This window comes from Etheostoma spectabile, chromosome 9 (assembly GCF_008692095.1).
Source record: "Etheostoma spectabile isolate EspeVRDwgs_2016 chromosome 9, UIUC_Espe_1.0, whole genome shotgun sequence".
NCBI lineage: Eukaryota > Metazoa > Chordata > Actinopteri > Perciformes > Percidae > Etheostoma > Etheostoma spectabile.
In genome coordinates this window covers 31,625,814-31,643,753 of record NC_045741.1, presented here as the reverse complement: position 1 = coordinate 31,643,753, position 17,940 = coordinate 31,625,814, and the positions used below count along the sequence as shown (strand labels likewise).

The window sequence follows — 17,940 nt, the reverse complement described above, 5'->3', positions numbered from 1 at the left end:
CACACACACACACACAGATACCTGCAGTGCACAGTAATTGGTCCATCTTGTCCGAATTGCTCTTTAGTTTTATGGACTTGGCCGATGAAATCGATGAATCCCTCCCCAGTTTTTGGCACTCCTTGCTCTGGCCAGTCGGTGAACTGAAACTGCCTGATGGTCCTCGACTGACCATCCTGACAGATACACAGGGAAATAGAGACAGATGCAGTACGTTAATAACTCACACACAAGTCTACAGCCCCGTCATTAGATCCGGTAGAGAACAGTGTTGGGGTAACACTTTACCAAAAAGTAATGTATTACTCTTCTATTACCTTTTCTTGTAAATCTAGGAATTAGTAGTAGTTAGAAGTTTCTTTTACCCCCAAGTCTTTTTGTCCCAAATTTGCCATTTTATGATAACAAAGTCACACATTTACATGAATACAACAGGTAGAAATTCCCATAATATTCATTATTTTTCAAGTAAAGTTGAGAGAAAATAACAAAGAAAACAAAACTCAAGCAGAAGACCCTCAGTCATGACCAGTCAAATCACCTTTTCCTTTTACAGACATTGAACTCTGTGCCCTGTGTGGGGAGCGCGTGGTCCCAAACCACTTAAGAGCAGGGAAATTCTCAAAATGCTCAACAGACACAGATGGAAAAAGAAACCCTCTGCATGCAAAGAAAAATGGCACTCTGCCAGCACAAACATATTCTATTGCAGAAATAGTGCCCTGAGTGCCGTTGATGTCCTGTCCAATTGTAACCAGCTGAAACCGTCTTCCTTCTGCTGCAGCACCCAACAGGAACGAAGCTTTGCGGAGGAGGACCTACCCTGGCGTCTGTGACTTTGAACTCTCTCAGGATGTACTGAGGCATGTTGTACTCAGCCATGGGGTCCACAACAAAGTACTGGTAGCGTGCGGAGCGCTCGGCAGGCCAGTACTGATGGCACTTTTCCTAAAGAATGGAGTGAAGGAAAAGGATCTGAGTATTACACTGGATGATGAGGATACAAAATCTGTAGAACTATTAAAGCAATGTCAGTTCAAGATTATGCATCACTTATATACATATATATTAATAAATATTGCAGTTACTGTGTCATCTTCTCTTGATTTTTGTCTGTGTGGTTGGTGGACGAATGGGGGGGGGGGGGGGGGGGGGGGGGGGGGGGGGGGGGGGGCGTAGATGTGTTCATGATGCAAGTTGTATGTTTCGGATGTTGTTACAAAATAAAAATTAATAATTGTTAATCACAAAAAAAGAATAGAGATGTGGGTCAGTTAATCAGTATATCTGCTTGTATTTGTGAGTTGTGACTTTTTTCTTTTTGGACTTGCTGCTGTGGTCCTGCTCTACGCCCTGCTACGCCCTGCTACGCCTTGCTACGCCCTGCTATGCTCTGCAATGCTACTACTAACATTTCTAGTCCTAGGGAGGAGATTGTTGAGTCTTTGTAAATTATAGTGTCCTCTAGCTGTGTCCTTGAAGTATTTTGATGAAATTATCTTTTAAGGACCTGCCTTTGAGGCAAGAAAATGATTATGATATATCAAAAGGTGTTATTAATACAACAAATAGTATGTGAAAATATATGTTTTGATTGTACTCAAAAATGTGCTAATGATTTCTGTATTCAAGCTGTATGATTTCAACTTAGGCATTTTGTAGTTACATGAAAGTAATACAACTTTAACTATACTATACTAAAACACATACGTTGAACTTATATTTCTAAATGTACACTAGTAATTGTTTGCATAAAGTACATGCTAAAAATGCATTTGACAGTTAGTTATGTAGCAGGTATTTGATAATTCTATGAGATTTCACAGGTTTATTAAATGTCAGAATAAGCAAACTGTAGATTAATTTAATTTCCCCCAAACATTATAGTCAGTCATGCTAAAAAGGAAGGGAACCAAATTCTTATTACTTTAAATGTTAAAATGCATTCCATATTTGTATTTTGTTTGTGTTTCTATGTTCTATTTGTACATATTTCATGTACAGTATGTGTATCAAAACCCATATTTCTATACCTATATCGTTTAGGCTCAATTTTACTCAATTAGATGTAATACTAAATGACTTGACATGACATAAGGTGTGAAGGTGATGCATTACCCGTCCCATCTCGCGGAGTTTGGTGAGCATGACTACAATGGTGGAGTTGTGTTCCCACAACATTCTCCAGAAGTCCTCAGTGGTCTCGGCTAACGGGCCCTGGGTGGCCATGTACGCTTTCTGCTGCCTGCAAATTGGAACAGAGACACTTCTGTGTTTACACCTCAGGGTTCTCTGGATACCGTTTCAACTTGTGTTCAACTATGGTTCCAGGTGTAATGGCCACAGTATTTATAATGTAACTAAGTCCATTAGCTTGAGTACAGTACTTAAGTCCAAATGTCGAGGTACTTGTACTTCACTTGAGTCTTTTCTATTTATGCTACTTTCTACTTTGCTACATTTCAGAGAGAAACAAACAAATATGCAATTGACCAAAATATTAAAAACCAACTGACATACAGTGATCCTGGGGCTTTTGGGGCCCTTGAGGCCCTTGGGGTCTGGATCCGTAAGGGAAGTTTCCCACTTTGCCCAGTTTTTGTATATGTAAGCTGGAAATCTAAATAAAATCCTACAAAAGAGCTTCAACCCCCGTGCTTTAATAAAGCAATCTTTCTATAATACACTGTACATCCACCTATAATGTACAGTACATTATTAATTTCTGTCATCATATTTGTGTACTGTATGTGAGTCTGCAATAATATTACAAAAGTAGAATTGAGTTAATTTAGATTCACTCTTCAACACCAAAGATTCTTTTTAACTTAAAATAATGTTTCCCAAATCTGTGAATTCACTTTGCCGGCTATAACCACACAATGCAAGGTTTTTTTTCTTATACTTTTATTGATCCCAGTGGGGGAAATTACAATTAACACTCTGCTTGTTAGTAATCACTACACACACACACACACACACACAGGTCCTAATCATGGACAAATGGGCTAGCACCCTGAGCAGTTGGGATACAGTGCCTTGCTCTAGGAAGTGTCTCTCCAGCTACAGATCCACACTCAGTGTGGGGTCTTGAACCCACAACCCTCTAGGTCCCAACCCAACTCCCTACGGACTGAGGTACTGCCACCTTTCCAGATTGGGAAGCAGATCTGTAGTATGAATGAGACATAATGGGAGGATTTCGCTTTCGGAAAAGTGCTTTGGCGTTGCTTTAACAGCTTCAAGTTCCAGGCAATGACGTCCCACAACTGAACTCAAATGAAATCAAGTGTTAAATATTTAATATTACACAGCCCCTTTAAAGTCAATTTGATGAGTCAGCTGTTTCTAATGTATGCACTGATATTTAAATGCTTTTGCTTGAACACAGACCCTTTTTAACAACGCTGTTAAAATGACAGATGCCATCCCAGCTGCTCAGCTCAGTTCTGGGCTCCGGAACGACTCCCAACCTGCCCACTCGGGGGCAGTGTTGGAGCATGCAGCACATGGCTCGGGTAATGCAGTCAAGCCTGTTTGCCTGAGTGCCTCAGTGCCAGTACAGCACACATATTGAGTATTCCTGTTCTGTTATCTGTATACATCAGTGCTCTATCATTTGTGCGTGTCAGAGATGGCTAGAGGCACTGTTGTTTTTGGTTTGCGAGTCCGCCCCTGTCCCGCTCTGAGGTTTTACCTCTGTGCAACAGGCATTGGAACTATTGTTAGAATACCTGCATAATACAACAAACAAATAAACTCAGAAACCAAAGCTTCTGTATTTTGTTGGGACTCTGGCACGGCCGTCCCTTTGCCTGCTGGCTGTTCTGGCTCACCAATGCGCACAATGATTAGAGGAACTTAGACTAGTACCAAATGTGGGAGGTTAAAAAATAATGACAGTTAGGCTGCTAAAGAGCACCCAGAACTGTAAACGGTTCGCTAACGTTGCTATATCGTTATGCTGATTGATAAAACAACATATGTTGTGTACATCATAGTGAAAATCAAAGAAGAAGTGGGTCTAAAGGACCAAGCTTTTTTCTATACTGTTCCTATTGTCAACAAATCCTCAGGAAAGACAAAAAACAACAATGGTTCATGCCATCTCTTAATACTTTGAGTATTAACTGAGTGGTAACAGTGCATTTGTTGAGCACTATTTTCAGCTGCGGATGAATCCACATTTAGTACTCTAGTCTAGTGAGCATTTGGGACAGCAGGACTGAGTCAAAATGAACTACAGTGGGTTTGTTCATGGTAATAATGAGACATGTCAACAGACAAATTGCTTAACAATTCACCCATTCACTGCTGCTGGCCTGCCCATTGGAGGCCACTTGGGATTCAGTGTCTTGGTCAAGGACACTTTCACAGGGATTGAACCACCAACCCTATAATGATTGGACAACCTGCGCTACCTCCTGATGCGTTTTTAACAGTTTTTGGACAACAACAATGGAGCTCCATGGCAGAGGAACACCATATATCATGCTGATACACACAATACTTGTTAAATATAGAGTATTGTAATCTGTGTTGATGACATGATGTCACATACTGAATTAGGGATTGAGTAAAAAATGCCCCCTCCAATTTACAGTAATAAGTGTTAGGGCTTAATATTACACACAATGTATTTTACTGATTAACAATGAATGCAAACAGAACTTGTTAATTTACAGGAAAACTCCTCTAAATGGAATGCATTTACATAGCACTTTTATCCAAAACGCTCTACAATTCTACCTTTTAATTCACCCGTTCACACACACTCACACACCACTAGCTGCGAGTTTCCACCCAGGGGATGTTACCAACCCTTCGTAGACGACGCTCTACCTACTGAATTGCAAAAAGTCCCAAATTGAATCTAACAAAAGTCTAAATAATGGTTTAGATAAAGTGATAACGGATAAAAACAATGGCCAAACCAACAAAAAAAAAGAAGATGTGACTCTTTGTAACTTAGAAGAATGCACATTGTGACGGGTCACAGATTTCTTACCCGGAAAAGTCTCTTTTTTTAATACTATTTTTTTTTGCCATTTTAGGCTTTTACAGGACAGCTGAAGACGTGAAAGAGGGGGAAGGACATGCAGCAAAGGGCCGCAGGTCGGAGTCGAACCGGGGCACGCTGCATCGAGGAGTGAACCTCTAATTGGGGGAATTACTAGAATTGTTAGGGCTTTCTAAATTATAGAGTGTGGTCTAGACCTACTCTATCTGTAAAATGTCTCAAGATTACTTTTCTTATGATTTGATGCTGTAAATAAAATTTAATTGAAATACGTATGGGCGCCTGCTCTACCAATTGAGCTAACCAGGCGCGCATAGCTTTATTTTAGAAGGAATCAGCTGTTTTTATGGATGATACTGGGGCCGAACCATCACAGAAAAAGGGAAAGTGACAGGATGGGCGAAAACTAGAGTCAATCTCGGTCGGCCTTTTAACAGATGGAGACAATTACGGGATTGTAAATGATTTAAAAATGTCAAAGGACTTGGCCCTGAGGTATCTAATATGTTATTTACAATGCATGATGTGTTTGTACGTCAGCAGCCTAGATTCAATTTTGCAATGTGTTTTTTGTTGGCCTACTATTTTCTTTTCCCTTGTTACCCTGTAGTTGTGTTAAGCGTCCGTGGGTTTCATGAAATGCACTATATGAAAGTTATTATGACGTTGGTTGCTACAACAATCTCTTAATGCTTTGGCTCGTGACACAGTGACAGCGATACCAGGTTTAGCACACGATACATCCAAAGCAGGCTAAGTTGCCATATGCTACACTCGAAATGCAACAATGCATCTGTGACTTGCGGAACGGCTGTGGCTCGGTGGTGGAGCGGTTGCCTGCCAATTGGAAGGTTGGTGGTTCACTCCCTGGCCCTGCAGTCCCATGTCAAAGTGTCCCTGGGCAAGACACTGCACCATCGGAATGTGTGTGAGTGTATCTGATGAGCAGGTGGCACCTTGTACGGCAACCTCAGCCACAGTTCTGAATGTGTGTGAATGTAAAAGCGCTTTGAGTAGCCGTTAACACTAGGAAAGCTATATAAAATACAGCACATTTACTTCTTCTCTTATTGTAAATACATGATTTTCTGTCTGAGCAAATAATTCATAGCAACTATATGACCTCCCCATTACGCTAACGCAGTAATCTGCAGCATACAATACAACAACGCAAAGAAAAGATCTTTACAACGGCAGGTGTGGTAAAAACACCACCGCTTTTGTTCAAAGTGGCCACTAGAAAATGCAAATTACAAATTACACTTTAATAATAGTCATTCAAGCCATAACAGAGTGCTTTCAAAGGATAATAAATGGTTTTAGCAGGAAGTCCATTCTATTTAAGTATTCTCTAATCTAGACGTAATGATAAACTGGAGTACGCCTGCTTACTGACTTTCTGTATCACATCACCATGGACAGGCACCGAGCTGAGTGACTACAGTTGATACATTGAGGTGATTGGGCAGCTCCACTAATCATTGTAATGTCTCTTCCCCCTCACCTTAATCCATCCTAATCCACACTGTGCACTATAAAGGCTGAGCTCGGAGAGTGCTGGAGCCCCCTCAATCTCACTCCACTGTTAATTACTGCGAGAGGAATTGCAGGACACCCCTGCCTCTTTCCCCATCCTCCCTTAGGTGGAGGTGCCCAGGGGACTTCATTAGGCACTGACAGCCCAGAACAAGACACACCCACCCCTCGCTGCAAGTTAAAGTCCTGATTCATTAGCACAGACTTTACTCTGCTAGAGCACTGGGAAGTATTTCCAATTAGTGTTTACATTTTTAGAAAAGAAATGCTTCTCCGAGAGGCCTGGGATTGGCTATTTTATCTGACATGTGACAATACCAGTGGTGACATTAAATATTTGTACGTAGTACTCGCTTTCCCTCTCTTTAATTAGCTTTTGCATCGTGACGGAGGTCTTTTTTAATTTATGATTTGCTTTATAAGATTATTAAATCTTGAAGGATTGCTTCACAGAGAGACAGAGACAGAGATCTGTCCTCAAATGTCACAACTATGTGCTTGTACTATTTGTTTGAGACAGATAGGACACGTGTGGATGACATCAGTCAAGTCAAGTCTTTACGCTGGTTTCATGTCCCTCAAAGAATTGAGTTCAAAATAACTCTGTTGGTTTATAAAGCACCGAATGGTTTAGGGACAAAATACCTTTCTGATCTGCAGACGTGTCCCAGACATCTCAGGCGCTGTGGGACACGTCTGTCCCCAGAGTCACAACTAAAGACGGTGAAGCAGCGTTCAGTTTTTATGCTCCATATAGATAAAAAAAAACTGAAGGTCTGCCGCAACTCCCAGTTCTTTTAAATCAAGGCTGAAGAAACTTCTCTTTGATGCTGCTTTTCTTTAAATAATTGTTGGTTTCTTTTTCTGTCCTCTAACTTTTAGTCTCGTATTTTATCTGTTTTTATAATAATTGTTTTTAACTGTTCTTGATTTTTTATGTAAAGCACTTTGAATTGCCCTGTTGCCGAAATGTGCTGTAGAAATAAAGCTGCCTCGCCTTGCCTTATATTTTATTGTATTTCTTTTCATAGTACTGAAACTCCCGATGTTAGTGTTGATTAAAGCCCGACCAATGGATTTTTAAGGCCGATACGATACAAATATTTGGTTATTTAAAAATCTGATTTGCCGATATATCGGACGATATTCTGTATATATTTAAAAAAAAATCCAGAAATGCATTACAAAACATAAACAGATTTCCCTAACATTAGTTATTTGTAGTTATTTATGAGTTCTCACTAAAATAATATGATAATAATTTGTTTTATTGTTAACAGAACAGAGGAACGTTAAAATATTTTAAAGTTCTGATAAATAAAATGTATAAAAATACAAACTTATCTTAAGTTTGTATTTTTTTTTTTGAAACTTGAAAACACATTTCAAAAAAAATAATCAGTGTTGTCAACAGGGACGTTATAGAGCGTCCTCTGGTGGACAGACTATGCAACGCCAACACTAACAGGGACGTTGGAGAGCTCCTCTGGTGACAGACTATGCAACCCCAACACTAACAGGGACGTTGTAGAGCTCCTCTGGTGGACAGCCTATGCAACGCCACCACAACGGACGTTGTAGAGCGTCCTCTGGTGGACAGACTATGCAACGCCAACACTAACAGGGACGTTGTAGAGCGTCCTCTGGTGGACAGACTATGCAACGCCACCACTAACAGGGACGTTATAGAGTGTCCTCTGGTGGACACTTGCAACGCCAACACTAACAGGGACGTTGTAGAGCGTCCTCTGGTGGACAGACTATGCAACGCCAAACACTAACAGGGACGTTGTAGAGCGTCCTCTGGTGGACAGACTATGCAACGCCAACACTAACGGGCGTTGTAAGCGTCCTCTGTGGACAACTGCAACGCCACACTACAGGACTTTGTAAGCGTCCTCTGGTACAGACATGCAACGCCAACCACTAACAGGGACGTTGTAGAGCGTCCTCTGGTGGACAAACTGTGCAACGCCATCACTAACAGGGACGTTGTAGAGAGTCCTCTGGTGGACAGACTATCAATGCCAACACTACCAGGGACGTTGTAGTGCTTCCTCCTGTGACAGACATGCAATGCCAACACTAACAAGGACGTTGTAGAGCGTCCCGTCTCTGGTGGACAAACTATGCAACGCCACACTAACAGGCGTTGTAGAGCGTCCTTGGTGACAGCTGTACAACGCCATCACTAACAGGGACTTGTAGTGCGTCCTCTGGTGGACAGACTATGCAACGCAACCTAAACGGACGTTGTAGAGCGTCCTCGTGGACAACTAGCAACGCCAACACTAACAGGACGTTGTAGAGCGTCCTCTGGTGGACAAACTGCAACGCCAACCTAACAGGGACTTTGTAGAGCGTCCTCTGGTGACAGACTATGCAACGCCAACACTAACAGGGACGTTGTAGAGCGTCCTCTGGTGGACACTGTGCACGCCAACACTAACAGGGACGTTTAGACGTCTCTGGTGACAAACTGTGCAACCCATCACAACAACGTTGTAGAGAGTCCTCTGGTGGACAGACTATGAAACGCCAACACTAACGGGACGTTGTAGTGCGTCCTCCTGTGGACAGACTATGCAATGCCAACACTAACAAGGACGTTGTAGAGCGTCCTCTGGTGGACAAACTATGCAACGCCAACACTAACAAGGACGTTGTAGAGCGTCCTCTGGTGGACAGACTGTACAACGCCATCACTAACAGGGACGTTGTAGTGCGTCCTCTGGTGGACAGACTATGCAACGCCAACACTAACAGGGACGTTGTAGAGCGTCCTCTGGTGGACAGACCATGTAACGGCAACACTCATAACATGGTTGACAGTCTGTTTTAACTATTTTAATATTCATTTATTTTATTCAGAATCATTTATGTGTCATTATAAATGATTTTGATGAATGAATATTTAAAAAAAGAAGCTGATACCGATATATTGGGAAATGCCTAATATCAGCCAATGAAATTGCCCGGCCAATATATTGGTTGGGCTCTAATGTTGATTGGTAGATTTACCAGATTAGACCGGAGATACTTGCATGTTTTTCATCTTCTTTTACTAATCCACCACTGACAGTGGTCCCCAACAAATGCACTAGGAATCTGTGGTTCTGGGACGATGTACTGCGTGTGGTGGGACAGTTTCCTGGCAGACCCCAGTCAGGTGCAGTGAAGCTGCCAGAATGCTTCATCACAGCTGCTTTTCAGATGCTAGAACAGCTTCAGCAAACCCACCTACACCTTTCCGATGCCAGAATTCGTGTTACAATTTCCAAAACCGACACTCCGACACTCTCACACACACTTCAGTCAGCTGTGTGGAGGTGCGATAGGAGCCAGGGTTTAAACTTCTCTCTCTAGCTCTCGTTTTTTTCTTTCATCACGAGTGCAACACCAGGAAATGTCTTCCAGGGGAGACTATGTGAGAATATGTTTTCAGTTGTCTCGCATTGACAGACCTTTAAATCAGCTGGATCCATGGTTAAACCTCATATGTGTAATTCCAAAAAGTTGAACTATTCCTTTAAAATCTGATCAGTAGGGTTATGTAAAAATCTGTAAAAAATACATTGGTTTGCATTTCAGTAATTCAGTTAAATGTATTGAAATTGTAAATAAAAAAATAGGAGTAAAGTGACATCTGTGAGTAAACCAGTCATGTGGACACAGTATTGTAGTAATATTGGAGTTTCTCTGGCATGTCACCTTTCTCAAACAGGCTATTCATTCACAAGAGGGAAAAAAGAGAATTAAAAACTGTCATAAGACCAATTGGTTTTGACAAGTGACACGACAGAAGGAGGGGAGGCAGGGAAACACTGGACTCCATGTCCGCCTGTAGTCTCCCGCTGTCAGCTGCCAGAGAAACGCTACAGTAGGCTGTAAGTTTTACTTTGATAAAGATTATTAATAGTTTATTACACAAAACAAACTTGGAAATAATAAGGCTTTTCATTTGTACAGCAAATGACCACAAAGTATTTGCAATTTAGTATACATCTACAAAGTACACTCAATTTAATTAATTAAGCTTAATATAAATTTACATGCAAGTGCATTTTTATGTACTAAGAATATATGTATATGGTATATATATATATATATACCGTATAAGGTATAGATATACTGTATACAGTATATATATATTGAAGTGAAATCGAAATGTATTTTAATGAAGGATACTGTGCAATACAATTGAGTATACTTTCCATAAGTACACAAAATTATGAGTATAAGTTTGAAATGTTATGCACAACTTTCACTCAAGTAATCAATTAAGAACAACAAGTCAAATTATACTCGTACTAACATTTATGTATTTAATTTATGTTTATTTTACACTAAAGATTACTACTTTTTTGACCCGGGTACCACCCCCAAAACATAATTTTTATTTTTGCATTATATTATTCTCTCTATTATCTCTTTTGGTGCCTGTGGGTCACACACCACAGTCAAACGGTTGCCATGGATTTACCTGTATCCGTCGATGAAGCTGGCGTTGATGTAGTCGGAGCCCTCCACCCCTCTGATTGGCTGCAGGCAGACACGGGTGGACTCGAAAGGCATGATGTTCACCAGGCGGTTCTTGAATTTGTTGCACGGCAGGTTGGCACTGATGAATCTTGAGGTATGTGCTTTAGAGCTGGCCAGTTTCTGCGGACACAGAAAGGAGGACACGTGCACTGCAGCTTTAACAACGTCCCCCACTGTCTCCACTGTCCGTCTCAGGTCTTTCAAAGAGCTAAGACAGACTGAGCTCATGAAATGCCGTATGTATGGCACGTCAGTTTGTATGCAATCATTGGTGTGCTATCAAGACGCATAGCAAGTTTACCAAGGAATTATGTCAGTAGCACAGTCTGAAGGGAGTTGGGTTGGGAACCGGAGGGTTGCAGGTTCAAGTCCCCATCTGGACCAGTATGGGGAAGTGTGTATGGGGAAGTAAGTATGGTGGTGGTCTGGTAGCTGGAGAGATGTTTACCTCCTGGGCACTGCCAAGGTGCTCTTGAGCAAGGCATTGAACCCCCAATTTCTTGGGTGCCATTCTATGGGCAGCCCCCTCCACTCTGATATCGCTCATTAAGTATAGTTAATTCAGGCCTGTGTGTAATGTGTGCAATACCATCAGTGAAAACATTGTAATATCCCCTTGTGGGATCAATAAAGCATTTATTATTATACTATATATTATTATTATTATATGGTATGAAAGGGCAAAAATCAGTGTAGGTTGGTGGTTGGGTAAAATACAGAACTTTCACCCAGGAGACTGGGATTTGTTTCCCACCTGTCACATTTCCTAAACTTAGTCAGTTCCTTTTTTTACTAAAGCCAAACCTGTTCTTCTTTTCCTAAACCCAACCGGTCACATAGCTCAAACACTTTACAAATAACACGCCATTTGGCTTAAAAAAGTTAGTGTGTACTGTATGTTTATGCAAAGTCATGATGTCATGTTGTAATACAACCGGTCTTGGTGCAATGTGGTAAGGTTGTTAAAGGGCATGGGGATCTACCATTCTTATTAGGGCATGAAAATGATGTACGTTGAGCTGATCCTCTTTGTTCTCTGACTTGAAAAACCTGAAGCCCGGATGTATTAAAACACATCCTGCATGTGATGAGGTCCAGAACTTTTGGACCGGGATACATGATAACCTGATTGTCTGATTGCAAGGACCCCGGTTCCACTCAGCCCAAGATGATTTGTTCTGGGAGATGGGTCAATCCCAAGCGGGATGGATAAGCACATAAAAAGCTGGGTCCAGACTAGTTTAATGATGGCTAGACAGATTATTTTAAGAGGATGGAGTAAAATTAAGGGGTGCAGTCAATCCAGGAGTGGGCTAGTAAGATGGCTAGGGTGGCGGCGTTTAAAAAAAAGTCATGTAAACTTTTTGCCAGATTGGATGTCTATACCAGAAATATGTATGAACTTTCTGGAGGGCTTCTAAGAAGCTTTGTGACAGATAATAGATGCAGACACATGTATGAGGGGCTTATGGTGTTGTCATTCATACATATGCTTATTTGGTTTATGGTTTATTGTCTATTTTGTTACTATTTTTTTGGTTGGTCCGGAAAAATTGCAGTTACTGTGTCATCATATTTTGGTGTTGATGAAGAAGGCAAGGGGGGAGTTGTGTGTTTTGTATGTTGTTAAAAAATAAAAAACTGTTATTAACAAAAAAACAAACATCCTGAAGACATTTTTTTTGACAAGTCAAAACAAATACATACTTGCTCTGATCTGATGCAGAGAGGCCTGTATCAATGCATATTAATACAACTTTTGAATGGCAACCTCCCAACTGAGTTGTTCTTTTTTTTCGGGCTGGCTTTGCTGACAGGCCCTAATGTGATTCCTCTGCATCGCAAGGGCAAATGTCATATTGAGAAGTGCTTGAGAAAGAAATTTACAATGAGTCGAGGATGAAAACCTCATTATGCTCCGACCAGATTTACGGCCATCCTGCTTGCTTGAACAAGCAGCGTAATGCGGGTTGTGGCCTGCCGCCCCGTGCATGAGGAGTGTTGAATCACCGTGGTGTCGCTCAGTGTGGGGTGAGCAGCAGAGGGTGGTGCAGTGCTGCGGCTCAGACCACGTAAACCCACCAAACCCAGCAGGCTCTAATCGTTAGGCCGTCAGACATCCAGTGTGTCCCGGCCCTGTCTCCTTCCCTCCATCACTCTCTCCCTCTGCACCCTCCCTCTCCTTCGGCCTGTCGTCTGAAGCTCAGAAGTTAAGCTCCCGCAGCTCCTCCTCTGAGAAGGAGTTCATCTCTGTTGTACAGGCGGAGGATAAAAATCCTTCACTAGCTGTCACTGCATCATGCCGTTAAAGGGGCACTCCAGCCGTTTAGGATTGCTCTTCCATTTTGTTGGAAGACCTGGATTTAAAAAAAAACTAATGGCCAAAATGGATGAAACAGAGGCTGAGATATCCTGACTTTTAGTCTGTTGAATTGTTGTTATTGTTGACTTTATATGCTCCAGAGCCAAGTCAACAACATAACAAAAACTACATTTTATCATATCAAAAATAGAGCAGGAGTAGAGTTAGAGGCTTCTTATCTCAGGTAGACGCAGTAAAACATGAGCCTTTCTTGGTACGACAAGCCAAAATGTCATGCTGTGTAAAAAGGAATATAAATCGATTTGAGTGCTATAATGCTAGCAAGGCTACATGTACAGTACAAGATGGACAGAAAAAGGGAAATAGGTGAAAATCAACAAACATGCAAGTCCAAAATATGAGGCAACGTTTCCCTGCTGTGGGGATTGTGTTGTTGTATATTTGGAGTGTAAAAACTTGAACTTGAATTTTTCATTTGCACAACAGAAACGTGAGAAAAACGACAGATGTCACGTTCTTTCAATGACAGTTCAATGTGGCTCTTTTAGTTAGAGACAGTTGAAAATGCAAGGAAAGCAGGGTAAAGGGAGAATGCCATTGGGTTTAGACTACCACAACACACTCCAGACTCTGTACAAGAGAGCGCAAATTTGGTCACAATACACCTGTTCTAAGATCTTAGCTTTGCTAATCAGAATTGATCATAGGGCTGCAGGATATAAGGAAAATATCTCATTGCAATTATTTTTGACTGATACTGCGATATGATTCATGATATTGGAGGGAATGATAATTTTTTTAATAAGTTTTGTCATTATCAATGAAAAATATTAAAATGATTAGTGGGAGTTTTGCAAAAATCTGTTCAAAACAAGAGACTTTTTCCTTTAGTCTGTAGGCGGGGAAGTCTTAGCAGCAGTCTTAGGATTGACACATATTTTGCCTTTAACAAAAATCCCCCCCCCCCATGCAATTACGATATTGCACTAGTCCATATTGCGATTTTGATAAAATTGCGATTAATTGTGGAACCCTAATTGATCATACACAATGCCATTTACCACAGCAACCGTTTTGTTTCATAATGCGACATTGCATCACAAAGTCTGTCAGTCGAGACAAACACACCAGAGCCAGTTGTGCGATTCCACTTTAAACGGACTATCAAGCTGCTCAATGCACAAAACAATCCAAAACAAAAAAAAGGTACCAACCTTGAACTCCAGTTCCATGGCGGTGACACTCTCTCCGGGGGGGATCTGGGTGAGCTTCTGGATGTGGGCGTACAGGTTCCGGGCAGGGACCTCTGTGTTGCCACATGTTGCAGCTTCCAGCAGGGCCTCGTGGATGAATATGTACTGATCCTCTGTTTGCACCATGTAGTTCCTCTGAGCGCGCATACATGTCACATGACCGTAAATGTCCACCGACTTCTCGTGTTTCATCCTCTCCAGCATGGCTTCGATCACAATGAGGCAGCCTGTTCGGCCCACGCCGGCACTGACAGAGCACACAGACAAAACAATAGTTTATTGGCATGTGTTGTTACCAGCTTGTGTGTGTGTGTGTGTGTGTGTGTGTGTGTGTGTGTGTGTGTGTGTGTGTGTGTGTGTGTGTGTGTGTGTGTGTGTGTGTGTGTGTGTGTGTGTGTGTGAGAGAGAAGGGTTTCCTCCAGTGAATTGCAAGCCTGGAGGCCCACCGGGCCTAAGTTGCTCCTCACCAGGCCTAATCTATTGGGGATGAATGCATTTTTAAGACATTTTAATCATTAAACTAGTCACAGTGGGGTTGGAAACTTGGACATAGTCATGTTTTAAATCTCCAGTTAGCTTTAAAGACTGACTTAATGTAGATCCCTATGGCATCTGTCATATAGATTTTTTTTAACTCTCAATTTTTTCAATTCCGTCCAAGATTCTGTTATCCAGAAACTATTGGGCTCTACATGAATGCTAACATTAGTCTGTGACTGGCCCCAGCCGGGCCCTATTTTAAAAAAAAGACACTTGCCACCAAACCAAACCCTGGTGTGTGCGTATGTGCGTATGTGCGTATGTGTGTGTGTGTGTGTGTTCTCGTTTAACTACATTCGTGGGGTCCAAAATCCGGGAGTCCAGCATACTTGTGGGGTCCGGACCATTTTGTGGGGCCAAAATGCTGGAAAACACAACTTTAAAGGGCTAATTAAAGGTTAAGACTTGGTTTTAGGATTAGGGTTAGAATCAGTTTATGGATAGGGTGAGGGTAAGGGTTAAGGTTAGGCAGCTGTTCCAATTAGCGCGCCCCCTAGAGGCCTGGAGAACCTCCGTTGTGTGATCTGGATGCAGCGTTGTTTTGGTGCATTTGTTTTCAGGGTTTGTCTACTTTTGTTTTTGCATGGCTTCTTGTTTTGGGGTTTGTGTGCTTTTCTTTTTGCATTGTTTATGGATTTACAGTGTGTTTCTGTATTTGGTTGTGTTGTGTGTATTTGCAGCGCATTTGCTGAATGCTTCGCATGGGTTCAGTTAATAAGTAATTTGCTTGTGTTTTTGCAGTTGCAGGGTGTGTGCCTCTATTGGCCACCGTATTTATTGTTGCCTTGGCAACAACTATTCTTTCTGGGGTTCGTATTCGTAATAAAAGGCTAAACCTAAATAGCAAATGGGTTCTTACAGATTGCATTTCCGCAAATGCATTGCGCTTCTAATTTATCTGCTTTTATCTGCAAAGCCTGCTCAAACGTGTTTAGTACTACACATGATACAAACGAGCATTGGAAAAATGCACTAGCTATGGATGCTGTGATACTGTACATTGGAGATTAGTTGCACAAATGTCTATGTAGCAGCATCTGTCCCTATTCAAAAAGAAAAGCTTCAGAAACCAAAATCTTGTCCCGTTGGCTACAGATTCTGCATTCATTTGCAGATACTGTTAAGAGAGATCATTTATTTGTCTACTGTGTCTATTTTGTTTATAAATTTGGCAACACTTTGCTTCTTGGGAAAGAATCGCAACAAAGAAAGCGTCAACCATGCCAGACACATGTTGTGTAGAAGACACCAGTGTATTGCCTCAGCACTTCAATATGGGATCCCATGCTAGATTGCGAACATCACTGACCTCACTACAAAGAAGACGTGATGTGAAGGTTTGTTAAACAGCAGGGAGGGAGCATTCTGCCTTAAGAAAACTGAACTGGATTTTCAGATCTTTGCGTTTTCGGTTCTTTTGATACGTGTGGCATAAAGCCCCACAGACCAGCTGGGCTAGTACACAAGACCTTTCAAAGATCTCTGGGTAGTTCTCGGTTTTGTTTTGACATAATGCAATGATTACTGATAACATTACTGTTCATATCTCAAGGCCAATGATTGTACACACTGGAAGGCAAGGTGATTTACCTGTCTTTGTAGTCTCAGAGCTATGAATCATATATAAATAGGAATAATGGCGCACACTTTCGGACAGTCTCTTCTTCTAAAAATGCTTTCATGATACTAATGTCATGCACAAACACATTTGATCCACTTAGTATTATAGGCATACTAACAGGTGTTTGTTGACCGGTCATTTTAAGTTGTTACAGCTATGTAGCTGTGGCTTGGTGATGGCGCAGTGTATATGACACATGCTGTTGGTGTGAGTGATCTGGGTTCAATTCCCACTGCGATACAGCAACCAATGTGTCCCTGAGCAAGACACTTAACCCATAGTTGCTCCAGAGGCGTGTGGCCTCTGACACACACATATATATATATATATATATATAACAATTGTAAGTTGCTTTGGATGAAAGCGTCAGCTAAATAACGTGCGTTTTTCAAATGTATCCATTTTTCAAAATGGTCTGGACAAGTTGGATTATTATACTGATTATCTCACTTTGCAACGGCCTTGCTTTGTAAGCAACGGTTGGTTCACACAGGATGATGGAAAATGACACAGACATACTGTATGATACCACTGAGGCAATAGGACTGTCGGTTGACACCAAGAAAGTGAAATACAGGACAGAAGTTTAATTCAGAGGATTACAGTTAAATTCCCTGCTTTCCTGCTGTTCATCTTCATTTAACATTGCCAGTGTTCCCCTGATGGGATTTTTCCATTTGAAATCTAAAAGGACCCACAAATGAATGTGAGGGTTTGTTGTTCAGCCCTTGTTTTCCCCCTCCCTGCTGGGTCTGCCTTCCCTGTGTGTTGTTGTGGGTGTGTCTTCTTCTGGATCGTCACCGCCTGCTGTGCATCACACTTGTGCCTCATCACCGCCTGCATCACACCTGTGACTCATCACTCATCACCCTGGCTGTTATAAACCCTGGTTCAACTCTCACTCATTGCCAGTTAGTCAGTTTACCTCATTTGGTATATTGCGCGGGCCACTTAGTTGGATTTTCCGGCTGTATGTTGTTATTGTTGCTTAAGACCTCTTCTCCATCTACCACAGTTTTGCTTGTGTTTGCTGCCTGCCATCACTTAAGACTCTCCTGCCTGTTGCGCCTCACTGTCTGCCCTGACAACTCCCCAGCACACTATC

The 17,940-nt window shown here is 41.7% G+C and overlaps 1 protein-coding gene and 1 long non-coding RNA gene across 2 annotated transcripts in view; one reads left to right on the top strand and one right to left on the bottom strand.

Moving 5' to 3' along the window:
* Positions 1–17,940, bottom strand: part of ptprfa (protein tyrosine phosphatase receptor type Fa) — a 373,454-nt gene that overhangs the window by 5,552 nt on the left and 349,962 nt on the right. Inside the window, exons 26-30 of the mRNA XM_032525794.1 lie at positions 14,636–14,921; positions 11,040–11,218; positions 2,119–2,245; positions 823–948; positions 22–176 (exon numbers count right to left, since the gene is read on the bottom strand). Of these exons, the coding sequence (XP_032381685.1) occupies positions 22–176; positions 823–948; positions 2,119–2,245; positions 11,040–11,218; positions 14,636–14,921 (873 nt within the window). The remainder of the gene's footprint in view (positions 1–21; positions 177–822; positions 949–2,118; positions 2,246–11,039; positions 11,219–14,635; positions 14,922–17,940) is intronic.
* Positions 1–17,940, top strand: part of LOC116695497 (uncharacterized) — a 94,989-nt gene that overhangs the window by 41,507 nt on the left and 35,542 nt on the right. The gene's annotated exons all lie outside the window — the stretch shown is intronic.